This window comes from Dendrobates tinctorius, unplaced genomic scaffold, assembly GCF_039654945.1.
Source record: "Dendrobates tinctorius isolate UK_male_01 unplaced genomic scaffold, ASM3965494v1 ptg000043l, whole genome shotgun sequence".
NCBI lineage: Eukaryota > Metazoa > Chordata > Amphibia > Anura > Dendrobatidae > Dendrobates > Dendrobates tinctorius.
Genome location: NW_027361711.1, coordinates 204,353 through 229,858, shown reverse-complemented (window position 1 = coordinate 229,858; position 25,506 = coordinate 204,353). Strand labels below are relative to the sequence as shown.

General features: G+C 46.0%; 1 protein-coding gene across 2 annotated transcripts in view; it reads right to left on the bottom strand.

Annotated features, from left to right (window-relative positions):
* The window catches only part of ALDH1L2 (aldehyde dehydrogenase 1 family member L2), a 116,014-nt gene that overhangs the window by 58,694 nt on the left and 31,814 nt on the right, over nt 1-25,506 (bottom strand). For both annotated transcript variants that reach the window (XM_073575129.1, XM_073575128.1), the window contains exons 2-4: nt 15,236-15,380; nt 971-1,205; nt 491-656 (exon numbers count right to left, since the gene is read on the bottom strand). In XM_073575129.1, the coding sequence (XP_073431230.1) occupies nt 491-656; nt 971-1,205; nt 15,236-15,380 (546 nt within the window). The remainder of the gene's footprint in view (nt 1-490; nt 657-970; nt 1,206-15,235; nt 15,381-25,506) is intronic.

Genomic DNA, 25,506 nt, shown 5'->3' with positions numbered 1-25,506 from the left:
AGCTGCTGTGAGTTTTTTTTTGAACAGCAGCATGTTAATTATTTCAGTGTTTGTTTTTTTTTGCTTTTTTTATTCATTCAACTGAATGCATAAAAAACACATGTAAAATGTTGAATGTTTTTACTCCCAACACTCGGTTCTGCTCTGCCCTCAACAAGGCCGATAAAGTACACCTGCGCAGGAGCCGAGGGAGAAGCAAGGAGGAGGACATCATCATATGAAGATGGGAGGCGCCGGACCGGACCGCGACACCCACCGCACCCAACTCCGCTCCCCGGTGAGTATAATCTAACGTGTTTTTCTTATCTTTCAGGTTTCATCGGGGGCTTATCTACAGCATTACAGAATGCTGTAGATAAGCCCCTGATGGCGGTGGCTGCAGCTTATAGGGCTAAAATAGGGTGACAGATTCACTTTAAGAAAAGCAACAAAGTTTGAGTCAATAAATAATGCAGCATAAATAATAGCGATTAGAACTTTTGGAACTTACCATGGATTTTACTCCTTCTGGAAATAGGAAACGGTTATATAGAGAATCGACAGTATCACTGGGCTCTACATCACAAACCCTCTGGAGCAGAATTGGTCCTGTATCCAGACCATCATCAGCCCAGAAAATAGAAAAGCCCGCCTTTTCATCTCCATGAATCAGGGTCCTGTGAATTATATTACAATAGAGTGAAATATTATCTCCTGTGGAAAGATTGCTAAACTATCCTCTATGGTGATTTTCTCCTGCTTTTGACGAAAAAAACATGCAGGCGCACAGATGAAAAATATTGGTAAGTGAATCCACATTAGTTATAAGTAAAGGGACATAAAATAAAAGCATAGCATGTCAAAGATATAATTACTGGAATTAGATAAATCTGATTTATTAGAAGATTGCTTGTTTGGTATAGTTTGTAGGTTTTTCACTTTGTTTTTCAGAGTTTTTGACTATTCTAAAGTTTATCAAAAGGGGACTCACCAGTTAATAGCTGAGGCTCCTCTGTGACGAGGTAAGATTGAAGGGTGATAGATGATGGATCCATGTTTGGGATTATCAATGACATCCATAGGTATAAATTGGGAGCAGAAAGGTAGAACATTGAGCTCAGCTCCAACAGATTTATAGGCCTCTACTACTTCAGGAATCGATTTCCCCTTTAACCTCCATCGCGGGAACTTAAATACTGGTGTGCCATCCATTTCTGCCGCCACAGCTAGAACAGAGATGACATACTTAACAGTCAATCATTACGGCCAAGTGTCAGGTACAAACAAGAACAATTACTGAATTAGAATACACATGGGCATAAAACACGGTAAAATTACTTGTCATATTAAAAAAGTTATAGCAGATGTCATAAAAGATTAGCATTGTAGTTTTTCACTTTCTCTGGTAGGCGTTAGGCATTAGGTAGCATTCACACAATGCAGTTTTTGCATGCGCAGTTTTTATTGCTTTGCACAGGTTGCACAGCACCAAAACAAACTCATAACTTATAACCATAAATCCTTGGCCTTCTCCAGGCGCTAACTAAACAGAACAGACCCTGGCTACTTAAACACGGCTGAGATAGCCCCAGCTCGGTCAAACTAAACAGCTATTGTCCATAGCAACAACTGATACTTGCGGTTCTCTGCACATGTTCTGTACAGATGCTTCTCAGAGAGGGATTCTGGCCCCTCTTTAGCTCCGAGACACATCCAATCTGGTGCCCATGATTTGTGCATTCACAAGCTAACATATTTGCATCTGCCACATCCAGCAGACTGACTGACTCCTCAGTCACTCCATTCAGAAGGAGAACCCAACACATCTCTCTCTCAGCTACAGCTCACATCTTGGCTGGTCAGCCTTCTTGAACCTACTTCATTATTCTTAGAAAAACCTTGTAGGTGAATCTACTCAAGACCTTGCAGAGCTGGGATTTAACCCTGTCCTTCCCAGCTATGCTATATACCCCCCTTCCACCTCTGCCCAAAGCTGAGGGCTAGGCAACACCTGCCAACTCACAGTGCCAACAGGGGGTCACTCTACCAAAACTGACTATTGTATCGCAGCTTCTGGGAAACACCATTCACACAAGGCTCTGCTATCTACAGCTTACAGAGCCCTGCTATCTACAGACTACATGCAATGCTCTGCCACCTACACATTACATCACGCACACAGGCATTGCCATTTGCACATTACCAAACTCATTTCACACAGTCTTACACACTACACACAGTTCTACGCACTGCACAGACGCCGGTCTGCACTTAGTACACTACATTCTCCTATCGCCCCTGTACAGCGAGAGAAAATTCACCCTTCACATCAAGCATGCATCACCACACATCTTATGACCTTGTCACCTCACATCATGTGTACTTCATCTCACATCATGTGACCTTGTCACCACAGCCAACTCCTGGGGGAATACCAGGTTACTGAGGCACTACCACTTCAGCCCGATGGCCCATAGCATTTAACAAGTTTTTGACCATTCCAACTTCGTGGGGCACGGAACCCAAATCTGTGTATACGTTTACCTAGGCCGTGGGATAGTTTTTGGCAACACTACCGATATACCTTACTCCCACCTGAGGAACTAGCACACATGGAATTTTGACCCTTTCCAGGTTCACCAAACACCCTGAGTCCAGAAGTCCCATCACTTGGCCACCGTTCAGTCACCTGGCACACCAGAGGTCCCTCTCCAGGCAGGGTAGGCAAAGTATTAGTTGTGCCGGCCAATCATGCAGTCCACCAGCTGCTGGCATTGCGGACCCCAGTTCTCCCAGCTCTCAGTGCTCCCCTGAACTGCACTATCAATTCCATGACACCGCAGCAATTTCACCTTCTAGCCAGACAGCAATGCGTTGCTTTTAGACCACATCCGCAAAGTTACAGCCACCTTTATCCAGGACATACAATTCTTACACTGCAATCACCAATGCTCTCTGAGATTTCATGCCCACAATCTCCACTAACTGTAGGGGTTCACTCTCTGTTAGGTAGTTAGGTAGCTTTCACACAGGCAATGCAGTTTTGGTCTGAACAAGTGCAGTTTTTAATGGCTTCTCTTCAGCTCCAAGACACATCCAGTCTGGTGCGCCCATTGTCTGTGCATTTGTAAAGGGATGGACTGGACCACGGGTACCTGCATGCCGGGTCAGGAACTGAAGAGGCTGCATCCCCTGTTCCCAGGGGACAGGTTTGAGGAGGCGGACCTTCCCCTGCAGCCTGAGGGAAGACACCTTCCTGTTGACAGAGAGGTGGGAGGAGACTGAGGAAAAGGGCGCGCAGCAGCCGGCAGATAAGAGAGCAAATTGCGCGAAACAGGAGAGTTTGGCGCCAGAGCAGAGCAGTGTGCAGGAGCGCGGTGAGCGGCGCGCTCGGCTGCCCCTTCCCCCACCGGGTACCGGCATTGCGGCAGGGTCTGACCGTTTAGAGCAGGACCGCTGCCAGGAGAGAAGCCAGAACCCGGGTGCAGAACAGTGCAGAGATGCAGGACAGACCGGTGCCGGTCATGCTGCAGCTGGAGAGAGAGAAGTGCTTTGTCTGGGAGGTATCAGTGCCCCGCAGACCAGTGACTGTCATTTCCCGCCGCCAGCAGCCAGGGACAGAGAGCGAGAGGGACGAACAGCGTGTGTCGGTGACTTCCAGTAGGCGAGACGCAGGTGTCATGATCCAGGTTGGATTATGACAGGTTTTTGTATAAGTAACCTTTTTTTTCTTTGAGCTGTTTTGCTCAGGGTTGGTTTTGCCCCCGGTGGTCATTAGAGTTATTTCACTATGGTGTCTTTTTTCTACTTTAATTTTGCCCCCGGTGGCCGTTAGGGTCATTGCACACTGGTTCCTTTAGTTTAGTTGCACATGATTATAGCAGGTGTGATTGCTCTGGCTCTGATATAAAAGAGTGCCAGGTGTTGCAATCAGTGTTGGTGATAGTATTCATTTCCAACCATCCCTGGTGGAGAAAGGAGCTGGAGTGAGTTCCTTGCAGCACAGTCAGAGCCCTGGTCTGGAAGGAGTCAGAGGGGATTTCCTTGCAACTCTGACAGAGCTTGGTGGCAGATATTTAGGAGGAAAGCTGCATTCTGGTGGTGGACTCTGTTGCTGGGAGCAAGAGCAATCGGAGCAAAGCTAAGTGGTGTTTCCCTGTGTGTGCCTTTCCTTTATGTGTGTTTCAGTGCAGTGGTGGGATTAGTTTCTGCACCGGCCATTTCACTAGAAAGGGGTAGGTGCAGGGCAAGCTAGGGTTTAAAGGTATCCTGAGCAGCGCCCGGTGCGGAACCGGCCTAGGGATCGGTAGGAGTGTAGAGACACTGACTCAGGGGAGTGCAGGAGGTCTCCATTTTCCTGTTCCCTATCGCAGGGCCCACCATTGTTATTGTGTCCCTGGTGTTTCCCCTTATTATTTAAATTCGCCCTGCTGGATGTGGTGTATCCGGTTTTACGTGTATTTCTGAAATTCGCTTGCTGGAGGCGGTGTATCTGGCTACACGTTTTATTATTTAAATTCGCCCTGCTGGAGGCGGTGTATCCAGGGTCGCGTGTGTTATAAATTCACCCTGCTGGAGGCGGTGTGTCCAATCACACGTCGATCGTGAAATTATCACCAACCATAACATTTTTTCTGCTGAGACATGGACCCAATACAGGCCTTTGCCCAAATGCTGCAGATCCTTACTGATGAGATAAGGGGGCTGCGCGGTGAGTTGGTGCAGCAGCTGCAGCTGTTGGTGGGCTTTGGGGGTCTGGTTCAGGCACAGGCTCAGCCAGAACCCAAGATATGCCTCCCTGACAGGTTTTCTGGAGGGAGAGATGAATTCTTGGTATTTCAGCAAGCCTGCAAATTATATTTCAGGCTGCATCCTCGTTCATCAGGGAATGAAGAGCAACGGGTGGGAATCATTATGTCCCTTCTTAAGGGGGATCCCCAATCCTGGGCCTTCTCTCTGCCGGACGATTCGCCATCATTAGAGTCCGTGGACGAGTTTTTTATGGCTTTGGCGCTAGTGTATGGGGATCCTGATGGTGTCGCCCTGGCGGAATCTCTACTCTGTAGTTGTAAGCAGGGAGCCCGGGTTGCTGAGGAGTACTGCTCAGAGTTTAGGAGGTGGGCCACTGACACTCACTGGAATGACCCTGCCCTTAGGAGTCAATTTGTGCAGGGTCTGTCTCCAAAGTTGCAGGATACTCTGGTGCAGTACGCCGCCCCCAGGTCGCTGGAGGCCGCCATGTCCCTTGCCATCCGGGTGGATAGACGCCTCAGGGAGAGACATACACAAAATGTGCCCCCCGTTGTCCTCGCCAGGGAGGAGGACCCACCAGTGCGGACGGAGGAACCCAGACAGCCCGGTAGTGTTGGTACAAAAAAGGGGGTGTCTGCGGCTCATCGTGGTGGGGGGTATGCTTTTCCTGTGGGAAGCTGGGCCATTTCATGAAAGCCTGCCCAGTGCGTGCCAAGTCTCCAGACGATCTTATGCAAGTAGGAGGAGCTAGTTTGTGTTTAGGCCTGCCTACGGTTCAGGGAGTGGTGTTGGCATGTTTTTACTGTGGGCAGACTGGTCATGTCCTTAAGGCTTGGCCTGAGGTGTAGGATGCAAGCCCAACCTATAAGCGTCCAGGCCATAAACTCTGTTCCACTGAGCCAGGGGAGCTTGACCCAAGTCGTAGAAAATATCCATCTACGTATAGGACATCATGAGGAGTCCTTGTCATGCTACGTCTTGGAGGGAATGCCAGTACCTATTGTTTTAGGCCTCCCTTGCCTGAAAAAACACAACCCGGTAATAGATTGGCGGGCGAGGGAAGTGGTCTGCTGGGGGCAGTCATGTGAGGGCTGCTGCCTAGGGACTACTGTCTCTACCGTCTCTCTTCAACAGACCCCTTGCTCTCCAGTGAGAGCAGCAGATGTGCTGCAGGAGAGTAGGGGCAAGTCTCAACCCTTGCCATTAGCCAACCCTGGGAGGCGCAGACCTCGTGGTGGAAGGGGTTGGAGGGTGGTGTACCCCATGGGGAATTGCGGGGGTGTGAGTGTGGTGACACAGGGGGATGCCTCTGTTGTCAATCCCTGAGTTTACCAATTTGTGACAAACAAATGAGTGGCAAGAAACGCTCAGGTCCGGACCTGTGTGTGAACGAGCATGTATGGGTGGCCACCAAAAAACATCCAGTGGAAATGTGTTGGAGTCTTTCCAACTCGAGTACCCCCAAACATACACATACACAATTCGTTCCTCAGGTCGGCACTTCGGAGATGTGTGGTGCCTCCAGAACATACATTGCCAATATCAGCGGTGCTCATCAACCTGACGTGCAGGGGTGAACTCTAGATCTGGGCGTCCCCTCTGTAGGTAGTTCCCTGATAAAGAGTGGTCTTGAGGGTCCAGAGGCCCCTCATTAAGGGAGGGTACTGTCATGATCCAGGTTGGATTATGACAGGTTTTTATATAAGTAAACTTTTTTTTTCTTTGAGCTGTTTTGCTCAGGGTTGTTTAGCCCCGGGTTGCCATTAGAGTTATTTCACTGTGGTGTCTTTTTTCTAGTTTTGCCCCTGGTGGCCATTCGGGTCATTGCACACTGGTTCCTTTAGTTTAGTTGCACATGATTATAGCAGGTGTGATTGCTCTGGCTCTGATATAAAAGAGTGCCAGGTGTTGCAATCAGTGTTGGTGATAGTATTCATTTCCAACCATCCCTGGTGGAGAAAGGAGCTGGAGTGAGATCCTTGCAGCACAGTCAGAGCCCTGGTCTGGAAGGAGTCAGAGGGGATTTCCTTGCAACTCTGACAGAGCTTGGTGGCAGATATTTAGGAGGAAAGCTGCATTCTGGTGGTGGACTCTGTTGCTGGGAGCAAGAGAAATCAGAGCAAAGCTAAGTGGTGTTTCCCTGTGTGTGCCTTTCCTTTGTGTGTGTTTCAGTGCAGTGGTGGGATTAGTTTCTGCACCGGCCATTTCACTAGAAAGGGGTAGGTGCAGGGCGAGCTAGGGTTTAAAGATATCCTGAGCGGCGCCCGGTGCGCAACCGGCCAAGAGATCGGTAGGACTGTAGAGACACTGACTCAGGGGAGTGCAGGAGGTCTCCATTTCCCCGTTCCCTATCGCAGGGCCCACCATTGTTATTGTGTCCCTGGTGTTTCCCCTTATTATTTAAATTCGCCCTGCTGGAGACTGTATCCGGTTTTACATGTATTTCTGAAATTCGCCTGCTGGAGGCGGTGTATCCGGCTGCACGTTTTATTATTTAAATTCGCCCTGCTGGAGGGGGTGTATCCAGGGTCGCGTGTTATAAATTCGCCCTGCTGGAGACGGTGTGTCCAGTCACACGTCGATCGTGACAGCAGGGCAATCCGTGTCCGTGAGTACTACACACGTGCCCCATACTAGTGACCAAATACAGGACAGAGGCTTGCATCCTGACTGTGCCGTTAAACAACTCCTGAGCCACGTGGGGCCCGTATCAGATCATGACCCCTTTCACAGTCATCCACTTTGGGCTCGCTTGACCGAGATTGTGAGGAGCGTTGTGCAGGAGTCCCGTTGAGCGTAGAGAAAGTGCTGTAGCCCTTACTGTTGCTTTGCCACTACAGAATATGAACTAGAGGCAGTGGAAGGTATCGTAGACCAACCGCTGTCACCAGAAGACGGGGTATTATTATTTGGCAGGCCCCTTTAATTAAGGACACCGCGTCGGCCGTTGCCATTGAGTTCGCAGCAGGAGCTGCAGCTATAAGACTTCCTAATATGTTTGCACCAAACTGTCGTTATCTGAACCATTGTACTTCACTTTGCCAGTTATATCTTTTAACTCTTTACCTCCCTGCGTGGAGTATTTCCCCTGTAAATAAACCTGTTAACCCTCTGTTGCCTGCGTACCGTCACTGCATCCCGCGTTCCTGCTTGTTACCCTTTAGACATTCACAAGCTAACATATTTGCCTATGCTACATCCAGCAGACTGACTGACTCCTCAGTCTCTCCATTCACAGAGAACCTGGCATGTCTCTCCCTCAGCTACAGTGGCATGCAAAAGTTTGGCCACCCCTGGTCAAAGTTACTGTTATTGTGAACAGTTAAGCAAGTTAAAGATTAAATGATCTCTAATAGGCCTAAAGTTAAAGATAACATATTTCCTTTGAAGAAAGAAAAATAACAAAAAGGAAAAGGGGCAGATGCTAATGTTTGGGCCCCCTTGGAGATTTTTGCGCTCAGATAAACCTTGACAAAGTTTTCAGGGCTTAATTAGCCTGTTATGGTTATGGCTTGTTCATTATCATCATTAGGAAAGGTCAGGTGATACAAATTTCCAAGCTTTGTAAAAACCCAGCCTCCTCTAACTGTGTGCCAAAAAAACAGCAGCCATTGGGTTCTTCTAAGCAGCTGCTTAGCACTCTGAAAATAAAAATGGTGGAGGCTCACAAAGCAGGAGAAGGCTATAACAAGATAGCAAAGAGTTTTAATTTTGTCCTTTTCTCAGTTGGAAATGTAATTAAGAAATGGCAGTTAACAGGAACAGTGGCGGTCAAGATAAGGTCCGGGAGACCAAGCAAAACTTCAGTGAGAACTGCTGGTAGGATTGCTAAAGAGGCAAATCAGAACCCCCGCTTGACTGCAAAAGATCTTCAGAATGATTTAGCAGATTCTGGAGTTGTGCTACCTTGTTTTACAGTTCAGAGACACCTGCACAAATTTGGTCTTCGTGGAGGAGTCGTGAGAAGTAAACCTCTCCTGCATCCTCATCATAAAATTCAGAGTCAGAAGTATGCAAAATAACATCTAAACAAGAATGATGCATTTTGGAAACAACTCCTGTGGATCAATGAAGTTAAAATAAAACTCTTTGGCCACAATGATCACAGGTATTTGTGGAGAAAAAAGGGCACATAAGTTCAGGAAAAGAACATCTCAGCAACCATTAAGCAAGGAGGTGGATCAATCATGCTTTGCGGTTGTGTTGGAAACATTTCAAGGGTAGAAGGAAGAATGAATTCAATGAAATTTCAATAATTTCTTGATGCAAACATAACACCATCTGTAAAAAAGCTGAAGTTGAAAAGAGGATGGCTTCTACAAATGGATAATGATCCTAAACACAAGCTAAAATCCACAATAGTCTACCTCAAAAGGTGCAAGCTGAAAGTTTTACAGTGGCCCTCACAGTCTCCAGATCGGAACATCATTGAAAATCTGTAGCTAAACCTCAAAATATCAGTGCATGCAAGACGGCCCAGGTATCTCACAGAACTGAAAGAATTCTCCAAGGAAGAATTGATGAAAATACCTCAAACAAGAATAGGAAGACTCTTGGCTGGCTACAAAAAGTGTTTACAAGCTGTGATATTTGCAAAATGGGGGCTACTAGGTACTAGGCATGTACGGTGCCCAAACTTTTGCATTGGCCCATTTTCCTTTTTGAAAATGAAAGATGAAAATATACATATTTGTTGCACTAAAATACAAGAGAAATGTGGAAATGTGTCATTTTTAGCCCTATTAGAGATCATTTCATCAACTGGCTTAACTGTTCACAATAATAGTAATTTTGACCAGGCTGCCCAAACTTTTACATGCCACTCTACAGCTCACAACTTGGTTGGTCAGTTTCCTTGACTCTACTTCCGTTTCTTAGAGAAACCATGCAGATGTATGCAGTCAAGACGATGCAGAGCTGGGATTTAACCCTGTCCTTCTCAGCTATGCTACAACAGAAATTATTCAAGTAAGCCACAGATGAATGATTTGGCACAAATGAACCAGTTTTCCCACTTTTTTTGTCAGATTAAAAGGGGTATTCCAATCACATTACTTAATTGCGTCTTAGCAATATAAAAAGTAATTTAATGCTACTTAGTAAGAGGCAATGATCCTTTAATACATCCAAGACCCATGACAGATAGGGGTTTCTGACACCTGACTACTGAGGATGGAAGATTTTTTTTCTCACAGAATAACGAATGTGTCTCTGTAGAAAACATACACAGCACAGCGTCAGCACACTGTGATTAATGAATCCAATATTCCTGTAAACATTGAAAATGTAACGTGCTTAGAGTTTTTTTATTAAAGAATGTAAAAGCCATGAGGCCACGTCAAGATATTAATTGCGATTATGTCTGGTATTCTTTTCCCTCCCCGTTCACATGAGGCTGTTTTGGCACATATAGAGGTAGAACATTTAATGATAAGGACCATCCACATTTAGGAGCACTCTGACACGGTTGAATGGCTTTTGCGTTGTTTAATCAAAAAACGCTAATAAGTAACTTACGTTTTTAACAGTTACAGGAATATTGGAGTTCATGCATTTATTAGTCACAGTGTGCTGAGATATCAAGTATGTTAGGTGGATTCATAACTGGCTTAGTGATCGGACCCAAAGAGTGGTCGTAAATGGCTGCACATCCAGTTGGAAGAATGTCTCAAGTGGGGTACCACAGGGCTCTGTCCTGGGCCCTGTATTGTTCAATATCTTTATCAACGATTTAGATGAAGGAATTGAGGGTAAACTGATTAAATTTGCTGATGACACAAAGCTAGGAGGGATAGCTAATACTAGAGAAGAGAGAGAGAGGATTCAAAAAGATATAAATAAACTGGAGCAGTGGGCAGCAACTAACAGAATGGTTTTTAACAGGGAAAAATGCAAAGTACTACATCTGGGCAATAAAAATGAAAAAAGCATATACAGAATGAGAGGGATAGGCCTAAGCAACAGCACATGTGAAAAAGACTTGGGTATACTAATAGATCACAGACTGAATATGAGTCAACAGTGTGATGCAGCAGCAAAAAATGCAAATGCAATTCTAGGATGTATTAACAGAAGCATACAGTCTAGATCACGTGAAGTCATTATTTCCCTCTACTCCTCTTTGGTCAGACCTCATCTGGAATACTGTGTCCAGTTTTGGGCGCCACATTTTAAAAAAGACATCAACAAACTGGAGCAAGTTCAGAAAAGAGCGACCAGAATGGTGACCGGTCTGCAAACCCTGTCTTATGAGGAAAGGTTGCAGGATTTGGGAATGTCTAGCTTGCAGAAGAGAAGACTGAGAGGAGACTTAATAGCTGTCTACAAATATCTCAACGGCTGTCACATTGTAGAAGGATCATCTTTATTCTCATTTGCACAAGGAAAGACTAGAAGCAATGGGATGAAACTGAATGGGAGGAGACACAGATTAGATATTAGAAAAAACTTTTTGACAGTTAGAGTGATCAATGAGTGGAACAAGCTGCCACGAGAAGTGGTGAGTTCTCCTTCAATGGAAGTCTTCAAACAGAGGCTGGACAGACATCTGACTGGGATGATTTAGCGAATCCTGCTTTGAGCAGGGGGTTGGACCAGATGGCCCAGGAGGTCCCTTCCTACTCTACGATTCTATGATTCTATGTACAGTGGGGGAAAAAAGTATTTAGTCAGCCACCAATTGTGCAAGTTCTCCCACTTAAAAAGATGAGAGAGGCCTGTAATTGACATCATAGGTAGACCACAACTATGAGAGTCAAAATGAGAAAACAAATCCAGAAAATCACCTTCTCTGATTTGTCAAGATTTATTTAGCAAATTATGGTAGAAAATAAGTATTTGGTCACCTAAAAACATGCAAGATTTCTGGCTCGCACAGACATGTAACTTCTTTAAGAGTCTCCTCTGTCCTCCACTCATTAACTGTAGTAATGGCACCTGTTTGAACTTGTTATCAGTATAAAAGACACCTGTCCACAACCTCAGTCACACTCCAAACTCCACTATGGTGAAGACCAAAGAGCTGTCGAAGGATACCAGAAACAAAATTGAAAAATCCGCAGTTGATGCGGTTTTGATGTGGATTTTCATGCGGCTTTCTCTGCAGATTTTTCTGCAGATTTGCAAGCTAAATAAAGATATATTATTTAACAAAAAAAAAAGAATTGTGATGTAATTTCCTTGTCCAACCTCTTCTTTTACATTATCCATTGACGACCATAATATCATTACATACCATGTTCAAATATAATGTTTACACACACAAAACAAATATAAGTGAATATAATATATATACCGTATTTTTCGCTTTATAAGACGCTCCGGATTATAAGACGCACCCCAAATTTTGAGGAGAAAAATAGGAAAAAAACTTTATTTTTAATAAAATGGTGGTGCATCTTATAATCCATGCGTCTTATTGCTTTCCAGGGGTGGTGATGGAGGAGGCCGGAGTGGAACATTGCTGCTGGGATGAGGGGGTGTTTTGATGTGCAGCGTGCCGCTGCCGGTGTCTGTTACTGCCGCCGCCCTCTGTCCCCTGATGCTTGCCACCACCGCCACGCTCTGTCCCCCGGTGCCTGCTTGCCACCACCGCCGCACTCTGTCCCCCAGTGCTTGCCACCACCGCCACGCTGTCCCCCGGTGCCTGCTTGCCACCACCGCCGCGCTCTCCCCCGGTTCTTACCGCCACCACCGCGCTCTGTCCCCCCGGTGTTTGCCGCCATCGCCGCGCTCTGTCCCGTTCTGAGGGTACTTGCCGCGGCACTCTGTGCCCTGATGCTGCCGCTGCGCTGTCCGCCACCGCCGCGCTCCTGTCCGCCACCGCCGCGCTCCTGTCCCCCGGTGGTTTCTTCCGCCCCACCGCCGCCGCCGCGCTCTGTCCCGTTCAGCGTGGGGGGGTCTCTGTCGCTCCATGCCTGCTTTCTTCCTGGAAAACGGCCGCCGCGCATGCGCAGACGGACATCTCGGCACTGAAATCTCGGGAGATGAGATTTCAGCGCTGAAATCTCATCTCCCGAGATTTCAGTGCCGAGATGTCCGTCTGCGCATGCGCGGCGGCCATTTTCCAGGAAGAAAGCAGGCATGGAGCGACAGAGACCCCCCCCACGCTGAACGGGACAGAGCGCGGCGGCGGCGGCGGTGGGGCGGAAGAAACCACCGGGGGACAGGAGCGCGGCGGTGGCGGACAGCGCAGCGGCAGCATCAGGGCACAGAGTGCCGCGGCAAGTACCCTCAGTGGCAGCGCAAATGTATATCCTCTTTGTAGGACGCACCCCCTTTTTCCCCTCAATTTTGGGGGAAAAAAAGTGCGTCTTACAAAGCGGAAAATACGGTACATATATATACTGTATATACACACATACATAAAATAATGTGACAAAAGGGTCATGCTAAATCAAGGTGTTTCCACTAATTAGCATCACAGGTGTCTACAATCTTGGAATCAGTGATTAGGCCTGTATAGAGGGCTACAGATACTCACTGTGCTGTTTGGTGACATGGTGTGTATCACACTCAACATGGACAAGAGGAAGCGAAGGAAAGAGTTGTCTCAGGAGATTAGAAAGAAAATTATAGACAAACATGTTAAAGGTAAAAGTTATAAGACCATCTCCAAGCAGCTCGATGTTTCTGTGACTACAGTTGCACATATTATTCAGAAATTTAAGCTCCATGGGACCGTAGCCAACCTCTCTGGATGTGGCCGCGGGAGGAAAATGGATGGCAAATCCAAAAGACGGATAATACGAATGGTAACAAAAGAGCCCAGAAAAACTTCTAAACAGATTAAAGGTGAACTTCAAGCTCAAGGAACATCAGTGTCAGATTGCATCATCCGTTGTTGTATGAGCCAAAATGGACTTCATGGGAGACGACCAAGGAAGACACCATTGTTGAAAAAAAATCACAAAAAAGCCAGAATGAAATTTGCCAAACTACATGTTGACAAGCCACAAAGCTTCTGGGAGAAAGTCCTATGGACAGGTGAGACAAAGATGGAACATCAGCTCTACGTTCACAGATATAAAAATGAAGCATATCAAGAAAGGAACACTGTCTCTACTGTGAAACATGGAGGAGGCTCTGTTATGTTCTGGGGCTGCTTTGCTGCATCTGGCACAGGGCGTCTAGAATCTGTGCAGGGTACAATGAAATCTCAAGACTATCAAGGGATTCTAGAGAAAAATGTGCTGCCCAGTGTCAGAAAGCTTGGTCTCAGTCGCAGGTCATGGGTCTGGCAACAGGATAATGACCCAAAACACACATCTAAAAACACCCAAGAATGGCTAAGAGGAAAACATTGGACTATACTGAAGTGGCCTTCTGTGAGCCCTGACCTAAATCCTATTGAGCATCTTTGGAAAGAGCTGAAACATGCCTTCTGGAAAAGGCAGCCTTCAAACACAAGACAACTGGAGCAGTTTGCTCTTGAGAAGTGGGTCAAAATAAGGTGCAGAAGTCTTATTGACAGTTACAGGAATCGTTTGATTGCAGTGATTGCCTCAAAAGGTTTTGCAACAAAATATTAAGTTAAGGGTACCATCATTTCTGTCCAGGCCTATTTCTTGAGTTTTATTTTTTTTTTTAATTCTGTGGAAGCATGGTTGAAAAGCAATGTCTGACTTCCATTTGTTCATTTCCATAGATTTTTGATTTATTATTACTTTTGTCAGATTCAAGTTATTTCTGTCACCATTTTGGGTTTTTCTGTCACTAAACGAGGGGTACCAACAATTTTGACCACGTGTGTATCTTCTTTGCTTGGGGTTAAATTTCAACTTTTCTTCAGGCCTTTACTTCTGAAGATTCCAAAGTCATAAATACTTGCTTAAATCATCACTAAATTGAATAGATACAGTATATAGGTAAATACTGTGCTGTGCAAATTAATTGGGACAAAGCATTTTTTTAAGTAAAATCATAAGTTGGTTACCAGTCAGTGATTCAAACCAGTTTTAACTGCTTTGAACAGGTGTGAGTGCCTGTTCAAAGCAGTTAAAACTGGTTTGAATCACTGACTAACTGCTTTGAACAGGCACTCACACCTGTTCAAAGCAGTTAAAACTGGTTTGAATCACTGACTAGTAACCAACTTACGATTTTACTTAAAAAAAATGCTTTGTCCCAATTAATTTGCACAGCACTTCATGTGAGTGATAGATAGAGCTTCCTTTAACAAAGAATGTGGTTGGTGGAGGCTCCCAAGGTACCGGTGGCCCCAGGTTACTTGACTCTTATTCCCTACCTAAATTTCTGCTTTGGCAACAAATTAGGTAACTGACAGCTAAGAACAGCTATCTGATACTGATAATACTGACCACTAAATTTTATAATAGCTTTTTACTCTTTTCTCGTATGAGTTTTTACATTTTTATGACTTAGGAAGGGTTTACTAAAAGAAAAGCTTGTGGTCATTGATAAATAGGTCAGAAATTGAATTCTATAGAGTGATTCCACAATGTGATTACACAAGTGCCCAAGCATCTCTAAAAACAAGACTTACCAAGAGGATCTGCCTTCCCATCCTTGTCTGGGACAGTGAAGACTCCCACTACTTTATGCCCTTCTTTACGTAGATTACTGTACACTTCCTGGCCAAAGACGCTCTGACCAATAAGAGCTAATCGTAGTTTGTTCTGGTAGTATACCTGTAACACACAATAGCAATTGCAAGCAATTGTTTCTATAATAAACAACAATTAATATACAAGAGACAAAGAAGAATGATTCAAGACTATATGAAAATAAATGCATATACTCTACATTGGAGTAAGCCTGAGGAAGACCTAGCACCAAGGTTGAAACAAATTGCTCTGTGCTAAATAAACCATTCTCATTATTACCACTATATATTACACCACTTTGATGATATGAAGCATAGTGTCAGCCACAGTGATCTTCTTAGCTCCCCCTACAGACAAGACTAAGGGCTCCGTCACACATAGCGACTCACCAGCGATCCCGACAACTATATGAACGTGTCAGGATTGCTGGTGTGTCACTACATGATCACTGGTGAGCTGCCAAACAGGCAGATCACAGCAACGATCAGGACAGCGACACGCGGGTAACAAGTGACGCACGTCGCTTAGTTACCCGCAGTGTACGTTAAGATACCAGCGCGCTGGTGCAGGGAGCTGGTAACCAAGGTACACTTTGGGTTTCTAGCGCCGGGCGGCGCTTAGAAACCCAATGTGTACCTTAGTTACCAGCTCCCTGCACCAGTGCGCTGGTAACTAAGGTACACATCGGGTTTCTAAGCGCCGCACAGCGCTTAGAAACCTGATGTTTACCTTGGTAACCAGCTCCAGCTCGCTGATCGCTGGTCTCCCGCCTGCCACACGCAGCGATGCGCGATGGCCAGCGGGAGACCAGCGATCAAAAAAATGTCCAGGCCATTCGAGGACGATCAGCGATACCCGGCAGGGGGGGCCGGTCGCTGATAAGTGTCACACACAGCGATCTTGCTGGTGAGATCGCTGTTGCGTCATAAAACTTGTGACTCAGCAGTCGCTATGTGTGACGGGGGCTTTAGTGTTCTTATCCTTCTGGATCTATTGTCTATATTTCAACTCTACTGTGGATGTCCCAGTATTTTGGAAGAGGCAACAGTTTATGGAGAAGCTATATCCATAAACAGAAGAAAAAGAAAACAATGTAATGACCCAAAAAAGTAGAACATGTAACACAGTGATGGACAAACTACTGTAGTTGCATCCAGAATAACCAGAAGCAACCTTAGTCTTTATAGGTGGGCACGCACTGCAGTCAAAGGTGAAGGATATGATCAGTACTAACACTGCTGTAGGAAAGGGACTCAGAAGATTCTGATTTATGGATTTAGGCATGGATATTTTTTCCTATAGTGCACTAATGACTTATTGCTTTGTCTCAAGCGTTGACACACACTCTTCCACAAACCTTGAAGGAGAAATCTGCTTTATTGTACAGAGGTACAATGCATAGAAATGCACAATTATATATCATCAATGGAAAACTGCATGACACCCACAGTATATGATACTTATAAAGATACAGTGCCTTGCAAAAGTATTCGGCCTCCTGGAACTTTTCAACCCTTTTCCCACATATCATGGTTTATACATAAAGGTACCAAATGTACATTTTTGGTAAAGAATCAATAACAAGTGGAACACAATTGTTAAGTTGAACGAAATTTATTGGTTATTTTACATGTTTGAGGAAATTCAAAAACTGAAAAGTGGGGCGTGCAATATTATTCGGCCCCTTTAACTTAATACTTTGTTGCGCCACCTTTTGCTGCGATTACAGCTGCAAGTCGTGTGGGGTATGTCTCTATCAGTTTTGTACCTCGAGAGACTGAAATTCTTGCCCATTCTTCCTTGGCAAACAGCTCGAGCTCAGTGAGAGTTGATGGAGATCATTTGTTTTTTTTTGTTTTTTTGAATCAGATCTTTTTTATTAAACATTCAGGAATCATTACAGAAAGAATGACATCTTATATAGCTAGTAAGAATTACATTGAAAGCAGATATTATTTAAAGGGTAAAATTCTTCCTGTGTAAGAATAAATAAAAAGAAGAAAATCTCAAAACACAGTTATTTGTATAAATTGAGCCTGCAAACAACATGGCTCCACAAATAAACAAAAATCAAAATTATACAGTAGTGCCTCAGATCAGTGGGAAAACCATCCCCGCCAGCCGCGCCACTCCACATCATATTTCGCCCCCCGCGGATATCAGGTCCGACCCCTCCAGCTCCCTCCCACCGCGCCACTCAAAATCCGCCTCGTCACAAAGGATACTACACTTTATTTTTTGCTCCCCAAGCACCCCATCACCGCAAGCACAACAGCAACTGGTCCAACATCGCATCCCGTACCAGTGCGCCCGAGGGGAGACCCGGTGACTCCATCCATGGCTGCCAAATTTTGTAAAACTTTCTCAATGCTTTTCTTTTTAAATAAGCCCCCCTTTCCAATCTAATGACATTATTTAGTTTATTTTTAAGTTCTGACAATGTTGGTGGCATAGGATCCAACCAATGATATGCCAGTATTTTTCTTGCCTGATACAGGATACGTGCTACTCCCAGGGCCACTGCAGAGTCCGGGTCAACCCCCTCCTCCCACAAATTCAACAAACATAAACGGGGTGATGGTTGAATTGTAATATGGTATACCTGGGCTATGAGTCCCAGGGTCTGCCTCCAGAAATCTCCAATGTGCCCGCACTCCCACATAACATGCATCAAGTGAGCATCATCCTGCCCACACCTAACACATTGTGTATTGGGCCTAAGTCCCATTTTAAATAATAAGCTGGGTGTTTTATATACCCTGTGAATGAGATATATTTGCGAAAGCCTTTGGCATTCAGAAACCGCCATTTTAGGGACCTGTTCTAGAATGTCGGACCATTGGTCCTCCGTCAGGGGGCCAACGTCCCGTTCCCATTTATTCTTAACAGCAGTCAGTGGATATGTCTCCAGATGGGCAGGCAATAATCTTTTGTATAATTCAGAGATAAGTCCCCTAGAAGACTCAGATGTAAGTAGCATATGTAGTGTTTGATTATGTGTCACTATCACCGGATTTGTCCTTCTGTTTTTCCAATGCATGTCTTAGCTGTAAGTACTGATAAAAGAAGGCATGTGGGAGGTGAAATTCTGTTCTCAATTGTTCAAAACTCTTAAGAGTATTATTTTGCAATATTTGTGACACCAGATAAATCCCTTTATCTTCCGAACCCCACTAGTTTTTTAATCTCTTGCAAATCCGGATTCCGCCACAATGGCCAGAACTCCGTAGGTCCATTTATCTTCAAAAGAGATTTACCTCTATCCCACACCTTGAAAATCATAGCCAACGTGGGGTATCGTGCCCCATTTATCTGCCGTCGTCCCACCTCCAACCGGCACCCTGGATATTTCCATACCGATCCTTCTCTCACAATATCACCACCATTATCATACGCTCCATCTCTACCCCAACCCCTAAGATGTTGCATCTGGGAGGCTATATAGTATATGTATGGGTTTGGCACCACCAATCCTCCCTCCTCCTTCCCTCGCTGCAGCATCTCCAAGCGAATCCTAGCCTGTTTTTTCTTCCAAATTAGTTCCCGGAATAATGTATGTATTTTTGCAAAAAATTCCCTACAGATCCACAACGGAGAATTATGTATCAAATATAATAATTGTGGCATCATTACCATTTTGATTAGGTTAGATCTACCAATATTCGACAACGGCAGGCGACACCAAGTATGTACTTTTGCTCTAAATCGCTGCAACAGGGGTTCCAGATTTAGAGCCTGAAAATCCTTCGGGGCTGGACTAACAATTACACCCAGATACTTAAACTTCCGAACTATAGGGACCGGTATCTGCAAATCTGAGAAATCCGCCGGGAGAGGGTCTATCGGCATTAAAGCCGATTTGGACCAGTTAATCCGAAGGCCAGACCTCAGCCCAAATTCTCGAATGACCTCCATTGCCGGCAAAATCGAGGAATGTACCCTGTCTAAATATAAAAGTAAATCATCCGCGTACAATGATATCCTCAACTCCACAGTTCCACACCTGAATCCCATTATTTCTCTGGACTTCCGAATTGCAACTGCCAATGGCTCCACTGCAGTAGCAAATAGCAAGGGCGAGAGCGGGCACCCCTGTCTAGTACCTCTCCCAAGAGGAAAAGACTCAGAGACCCTGCCATTAGCCCTAACCTTCGCCACCGGCGAGCCATACAGCAGCCTCACCCAATTTATAAATCTGTGTCCAAAATCCATTTTCCGAAGGACCGCCCACAAAAAACCCCACTCCAGACTATCGAACGCCTTAGCGGCGTCTAAGGACAAAATTGCTCTCCCCCCCCCCCCCAGCTCCCCCGAACCATGTTGAATCCCCAAGTATAGTTTCCTAAGGTTCATAGATGTGGCCCTGCCTGGGATAAATCCCGTTTGATCATTCTGTATAATAGACGAGATAACTCGGGACATCCTATTGGCGAGTACCTTGGCCAATAATTTAACATCTGTTGGTAGTAGGGAGATCGGGCGATATGAATCCGGAATCTCTGGATCTTTTCCGGGCTTTAATATTAAAACTATCAAAGCTTCCCTCATAGACGGCGGGAGGACCCTCTGCCTTTCAGCCTCTTCAAATACCTTAAGTAGTTTAGGTAACAGTAAGGGTGCATAGGTTTTGTAAAACTCGCCAGGCAGGCCATCCATTCCTGGAGCCTTTTCATTTTGCATCTGCCCGAGCGCCTCCTCCAACTCCTCCAACAGGATGTCCCGATCCAACAAATCCCTATCGTTATCAGCCAGTGCAGGGAGAGAGAGAGCATCCAAATACTGCTCAATCTCAGTCTCCGTGAGACCGCAATCTGATGTGTATAGTCGCATATAATACCTCCTTATCTCACTCACTATGTCCACACTGTCCATTACAGGATCACCCGAGTCCGTTTTAAGCCTATTGATATATGAAGATCCGTCCTGTGCTCTAATGACCGTGGCTAATAAGTGTCCTACTCCCTCCCCTTCTATAAAATATTTTTGTTTAAGGAAATAACGTTTATTTGCTGCCGCCGACATGAGGTTTTCCTTGAGTGACTTTTGTGCCTTCTCTAGAGTTTTTTTAGTTTCCTCTGTCGGGTTGAGCACCACCGCAGCCTCCGCAACAGATACCTCCTGGATCAGGCCCCGGGTGTAGCGTCTATTTTGGCTTTTCCGTGTGCATATTTCTCTAATATATAAGCCCCTGACATAGGCCTTCATGGAATCCCAGACTATGTGTGATGTTGCAGAGTACTCATTAAGTTGAAAATATTCTAGAATGGTATCATGCAGAGATCCCCCTATAAGCTGGATCCAGAAGGGATTAAGTTTCCAGATAGGCCTAGACAGGGTGAGGGGGTGTCCCCATGAAAGTGTGACATGCAGCGGCGAGTGATCAGATACACTTCTAGGCAGGTAGGCCACCTTTTGTACATATGGGGTCATGAGTGTATTCCCAATGGCCAGGTCTATCCGCGACATAGTGTGGTGGGAGCTAGAGTAGCAGGAAAACTGTCTGGCTGTGGGGTTCTGGGCACGCCAAAGGTCCACCATACCCAGCTCCATCAACGTTTTAGCAAATGAGGTTGAGGCTGCATCTTCTGATATGTTTCCCGAATGCAACTTATCCAAATAGGGATGCAAATATGTATTAAAATCCCCTATTAGAAGAGTCGGCGCAGGGGGAAAGGAGTCTAAAATAGACAAGATTCTTTTTACTGGTTCGACTAGGGCGGGGGGATGTATATTGCAACCAAAATAAATTGTATACCGTATAACGTGCAAAGCAAACATACAAATCTGCCCCCAGGGTCAACCACTGATTTAGTACATGAGAAGGGGATAGACCTGTGCACCAGCACACTGACGCCCCGTGCATGGGTCGAATACGTGGAATGATATTCATGTGCAACCCATCCCTTCCTCAGCCAATGAATATTATCTTTCACCATGTGGGTCTCAGACATACACAGGATAGCCGGGAGAAACTTCTGTATATTAGTAAATATAGCACATCTCTTATTTGCATCCCCGAGCCCCGTACCATTCCACGCTACAATATTAAGTGATATCGCCATAAGAGCAGACTAAAAAATGAGAAATCGGAGCATACTCCACTCCCGAGGGAAAGAGGCAATCTCCACCATCCCCCAATGCAATGAATTGGGTGACACGGCCGACGCACGCCACATCCCACAGATCAATTATGAAATACAACAATAAACGAAAAAAACAAAGGAGGGAGAGGAAGCACTGCACACCAGTGTACAGCGCCCCTGCCCTCAAAAACAAGTGTAACTTGCACATTTCTCTCAAATAGAGAGAATCAGGGCTAGAAAACTCGCCCAGAGTCCATGCAGGGAGAAGGGTCCACAGCTTGTCACTGTAACGAATGTCCACAGCCATCCGGTCAGCTCCCGCCCTGGATCCGAAATGGAATGAACAGTAGTAATTATACCAGCATAGCGTCCCAGACAAAAAGAAATAACAACACCTGGCGGCAAAAAAAAAAAAAAGGGGGGAACTTCAAGTATTCTTCCTCCTCATGGACCTCTCATTAATATCCAGCCAGGACAGCGCCGCCCCAGCCGTATCAAAAAAGTGCGTTTCTCCATTCACATCAATCCGCAGTCTAGCAGGGTACATCATGGAATATGTCACCTGTAAGTCACGTAGGCGTTTTTTAATCTCAATAAATTGCGCCCTTTTATGCTGCACCTCCAGGGAAAAATCAGGGAAAATGGAGACTTTCCTCCCATTAATAGCAAGTTCCTCAATATCTCTGGATCTGTGCAGGATAGCATCTCTATCTTTAAAGTGTAGGAGCTTGAGCAAGATGGGACGTGGGGATGCTCCCGGCGGGGGGGCACGCATAGGGACCCTATGTGCTCTCTCAATAGTAAAGAATGGGGACAAAACATCTTTGCCAAAGGTGTCCATTAGCCATTTTTCAAAAAAGCTCAGTGAGTCAGTCCCCTCCGCCCTCTCCGGAACCCCCACCAGTCGCAGATTACTTCTACGGGAGCGGTTCTCTAAATCATCCACCTTGTTCAGCAGTATTGTAATATTTTGCGTGGCTTTTCCCAGCTCCCGTGTTATTGGTGGCAATTTATCCTCCGTCGCACCAACACGTTCCTCCAGTTCCCCCACCCTGGCAGTCACTCCCCGCAGCTCTTGTTTAATACAGGCCATGTCCTTGGTGACAGTCTCCATTTGATTACTTAGAATGGCCAGTGTGGTATTGCAGGAGTTAATTGCTGCAAGGATTTCTCCCAGTGTGGGCTCAGCAGGTACAGACTCTGGCTGCTCCCCATCCCCCCCTCCTTCCCCCTCCAGCACAAGCCCCGACATCTGCATGTGCCGGGTTGAAGAGGGGCCCAGTCTACTCACTGCTCCCTCCCTGGAGATACGATCCTCCAGCTCCATGCTGCAGCCAGCGCCCGCCTCAGTCTGTGCACCGGGTGATCGAGCAGCAGCAGGAGGCACCCTTGCATATCGCTCCAGCCTGCCAGCCGCCCCCACCGCTCCACTACCGGTCGTCTTGTTTGCCGGCACCATCTTGGATGCAGCAGAGACGCGCCCCGGCGTCTCCTTATCTTTTTTACCGACGCGGTTCGTCATGACACGAGGATCCTCCGCTTTCCAGACGCCCAGGGAGATATTGCAGCCCTCCAGGTCAGTGGGACTCGCCAGCAGTGCCGGTATTCAGGATATATCGTCGGATCCAGGCAGGAGCTCTCTTACTCCACGTCCTCCCTACATGAGGTCCAGGCCACGCCCCCGATGGAGATCATTTGTGAACAGCAGTTTTCAGCGCTTTCCACAGATTCTCAATTGGATTCGGGTCTGGACATTGACTTGGCCATTCTAACACATGGATACGTTTATTTGTGAACCATTCCATTGTAGATTTTGGTTTGTCTGGGATCATTGTTTTGTTGGAAGACAAATCTCCGTCCCAGTCTCAGGTCGTTTGCAGACTCCAACAGGTTTTCTTCAAGAATGGTCCTGTATTTGGCTCCATCCATCTTCCCATCAATTTTAACCATCTTTCCTGTTCCTGCTGAAGAAAAGCAGCCCCAAACCATGATGCTGCCTGTTAGGCGTCTGGTTTCTACGTCTGCTCTGCAGGAATCCAGAGCCTCACATTCTGCGGTCTCCTGCTGTCTATCTACTGCAGAGAAGATTACTTTGCAGCAGACAGCTCCAGAGACTAAGTTCCTCTGTGCTTCTACTGGGCATGCTCATGAGGCGATCTCCCATTGGAGATCGGGAGACATGTGCCCATGTCCTGCTCTAGATCTCATTGGTCCATCTCGGAGATCTGGAAGGTCCCGCATGGCTATAAAAAGCGCGCTTGACCGTTCGGCCATGCTCTAGTATAGACTTTTCAAGCTACATGTGTGAATGGTGACGGATGTATGACTCTGGTGACTGACTCATTTGAAACCCCTTCCCTCTGATATTACGCATGTGGATAGGGAATTAGTGCAGCAGTCAGCGCCAGTCAGTGGCAAGCCTTAGGCCACTGTGCACACCGCACATCTACTCTAGCGCCCGACATTGCGCCTGCTTCCTAGCTTTGTCGACTAGCGGCCGAGCCCTACGCCACGCTGCAGTTGCAGCCCTCCATGGCGTCCGCAGTAGCGACGCCACACACACGGTAGGTCTAGACGGACGCAGCTCCTCTGCCTTGGGTCTTGCTCCTGTGACCAGATACCATGTGTGCATTTCCCTGTGGTCTGTGACACTAACAGGCTCAGCGTTTTCGTATGTTTATGTTGCGGCGCCTGTGTGTGTGAACAGAGCCCACTTTGCGCACTTTGGGTGAAGTCTAACCCGTGCGCATTATATCGCCATATTGCTCGTCTGTCATTACCTAGCAGCGGTGTAACACCTACTGCACGGTGGACCTCGAGCGGCGAACGCACTTTATTCTTTATTTTTATTTAGTGCGTTCTGCCATTCCTAACACTGCCACCACCATGTTTGACAGTGGGGATGGCGTTTTCAGGGTGATGAGCTGCGTTGCCTTTACGCTAAACATATCGTTTGACATTGTTGCCAAAAAGTTCGATTTTGGCTTCATCTGACCAGAGCACCTTCTTCCACATGTTTGGTGTGTCTCCCAGGTGGCTTGTTGCAAACTTTAAACAACAGTTTTTATCGATATCTTTGAGAAATGGCTTACTTCTTGCCACTCTTCCATAAAGGCCAAATATGTGCAGTGTACGACTGATTGTTGTCCTATGGACAGACTGTCCCACCTCAGCTGTAGATCCCTGCAGTTCATCCAGAGTGATCATGGGCCTCTTGGCTGCATCTCTGATCAGTCTTCTCCTTGTTTGAGATGAAAGTTTAGAGGGACGGCCGGGTCTTGGTAGATTTGCAGTGGTATGATACTCCTTCCATTTCAGTGCTCCTTGGAATGTTTAAAGTTTTGGAAATCATTTTGTATCCAAATATGGCTTTAAACTTTTCCAACAGTATCACACACCTGCCTGTTGTGTTCCTTGGTCTTCATGATGCTCTCTGTGCTTCATACAGATCCCTGAGAGTATCACAGAGCAGGTGCATTTATACGGAGACTTGATTACACACAGGTGGATTATATTTATCATCATTAGTCATAGGATCATTCAGAGATCCACAATGAACTTCTGGAGTGAGTTTGCTGCACTGAAAGTAAAGGGGCCAAATAATATTGCACGCCCCACTTTTCAGCTTTTGAATTTCTTCAGCAGGAACAGGAAAGATGGTTAAAATTGATGGGAAGATGGATGGAGCCAAATACAGGACCATTCTTGAAGAAAACCTGTTGGAGGCTGCAAAAGACCTGAGACTGGGATGGAGATTTGTCTTCCAACAAGACAATGATCCCAAACGTAAACCAAAATCTACAATGGAATGGTTCACAAATAAATGTATCCAGGTGTTAGAATGGCCAAGTCAATGTCCAGACCCGAATCCAATTGAGAATCTGTGGAAAGGGCTGAAAACTGCTGTTCACAAACGATCTCCATCAACTCTCACTGAGCGCGAGCTGTTTGCCAAGGAAGAATGGGCAAGAATTTCAGTCTCTCGAGGTACAAAACTGATAGAGACATACCCCAAGCGACTTGCAGCTGTAATCGCAGCAAAAGGTGGCGCAACAAAGTATTAAGTTAAAGGGGCCGAATAATATTGCACGCCACACTTTTCAGTTTTTGAATTTCCTCAAACGTGT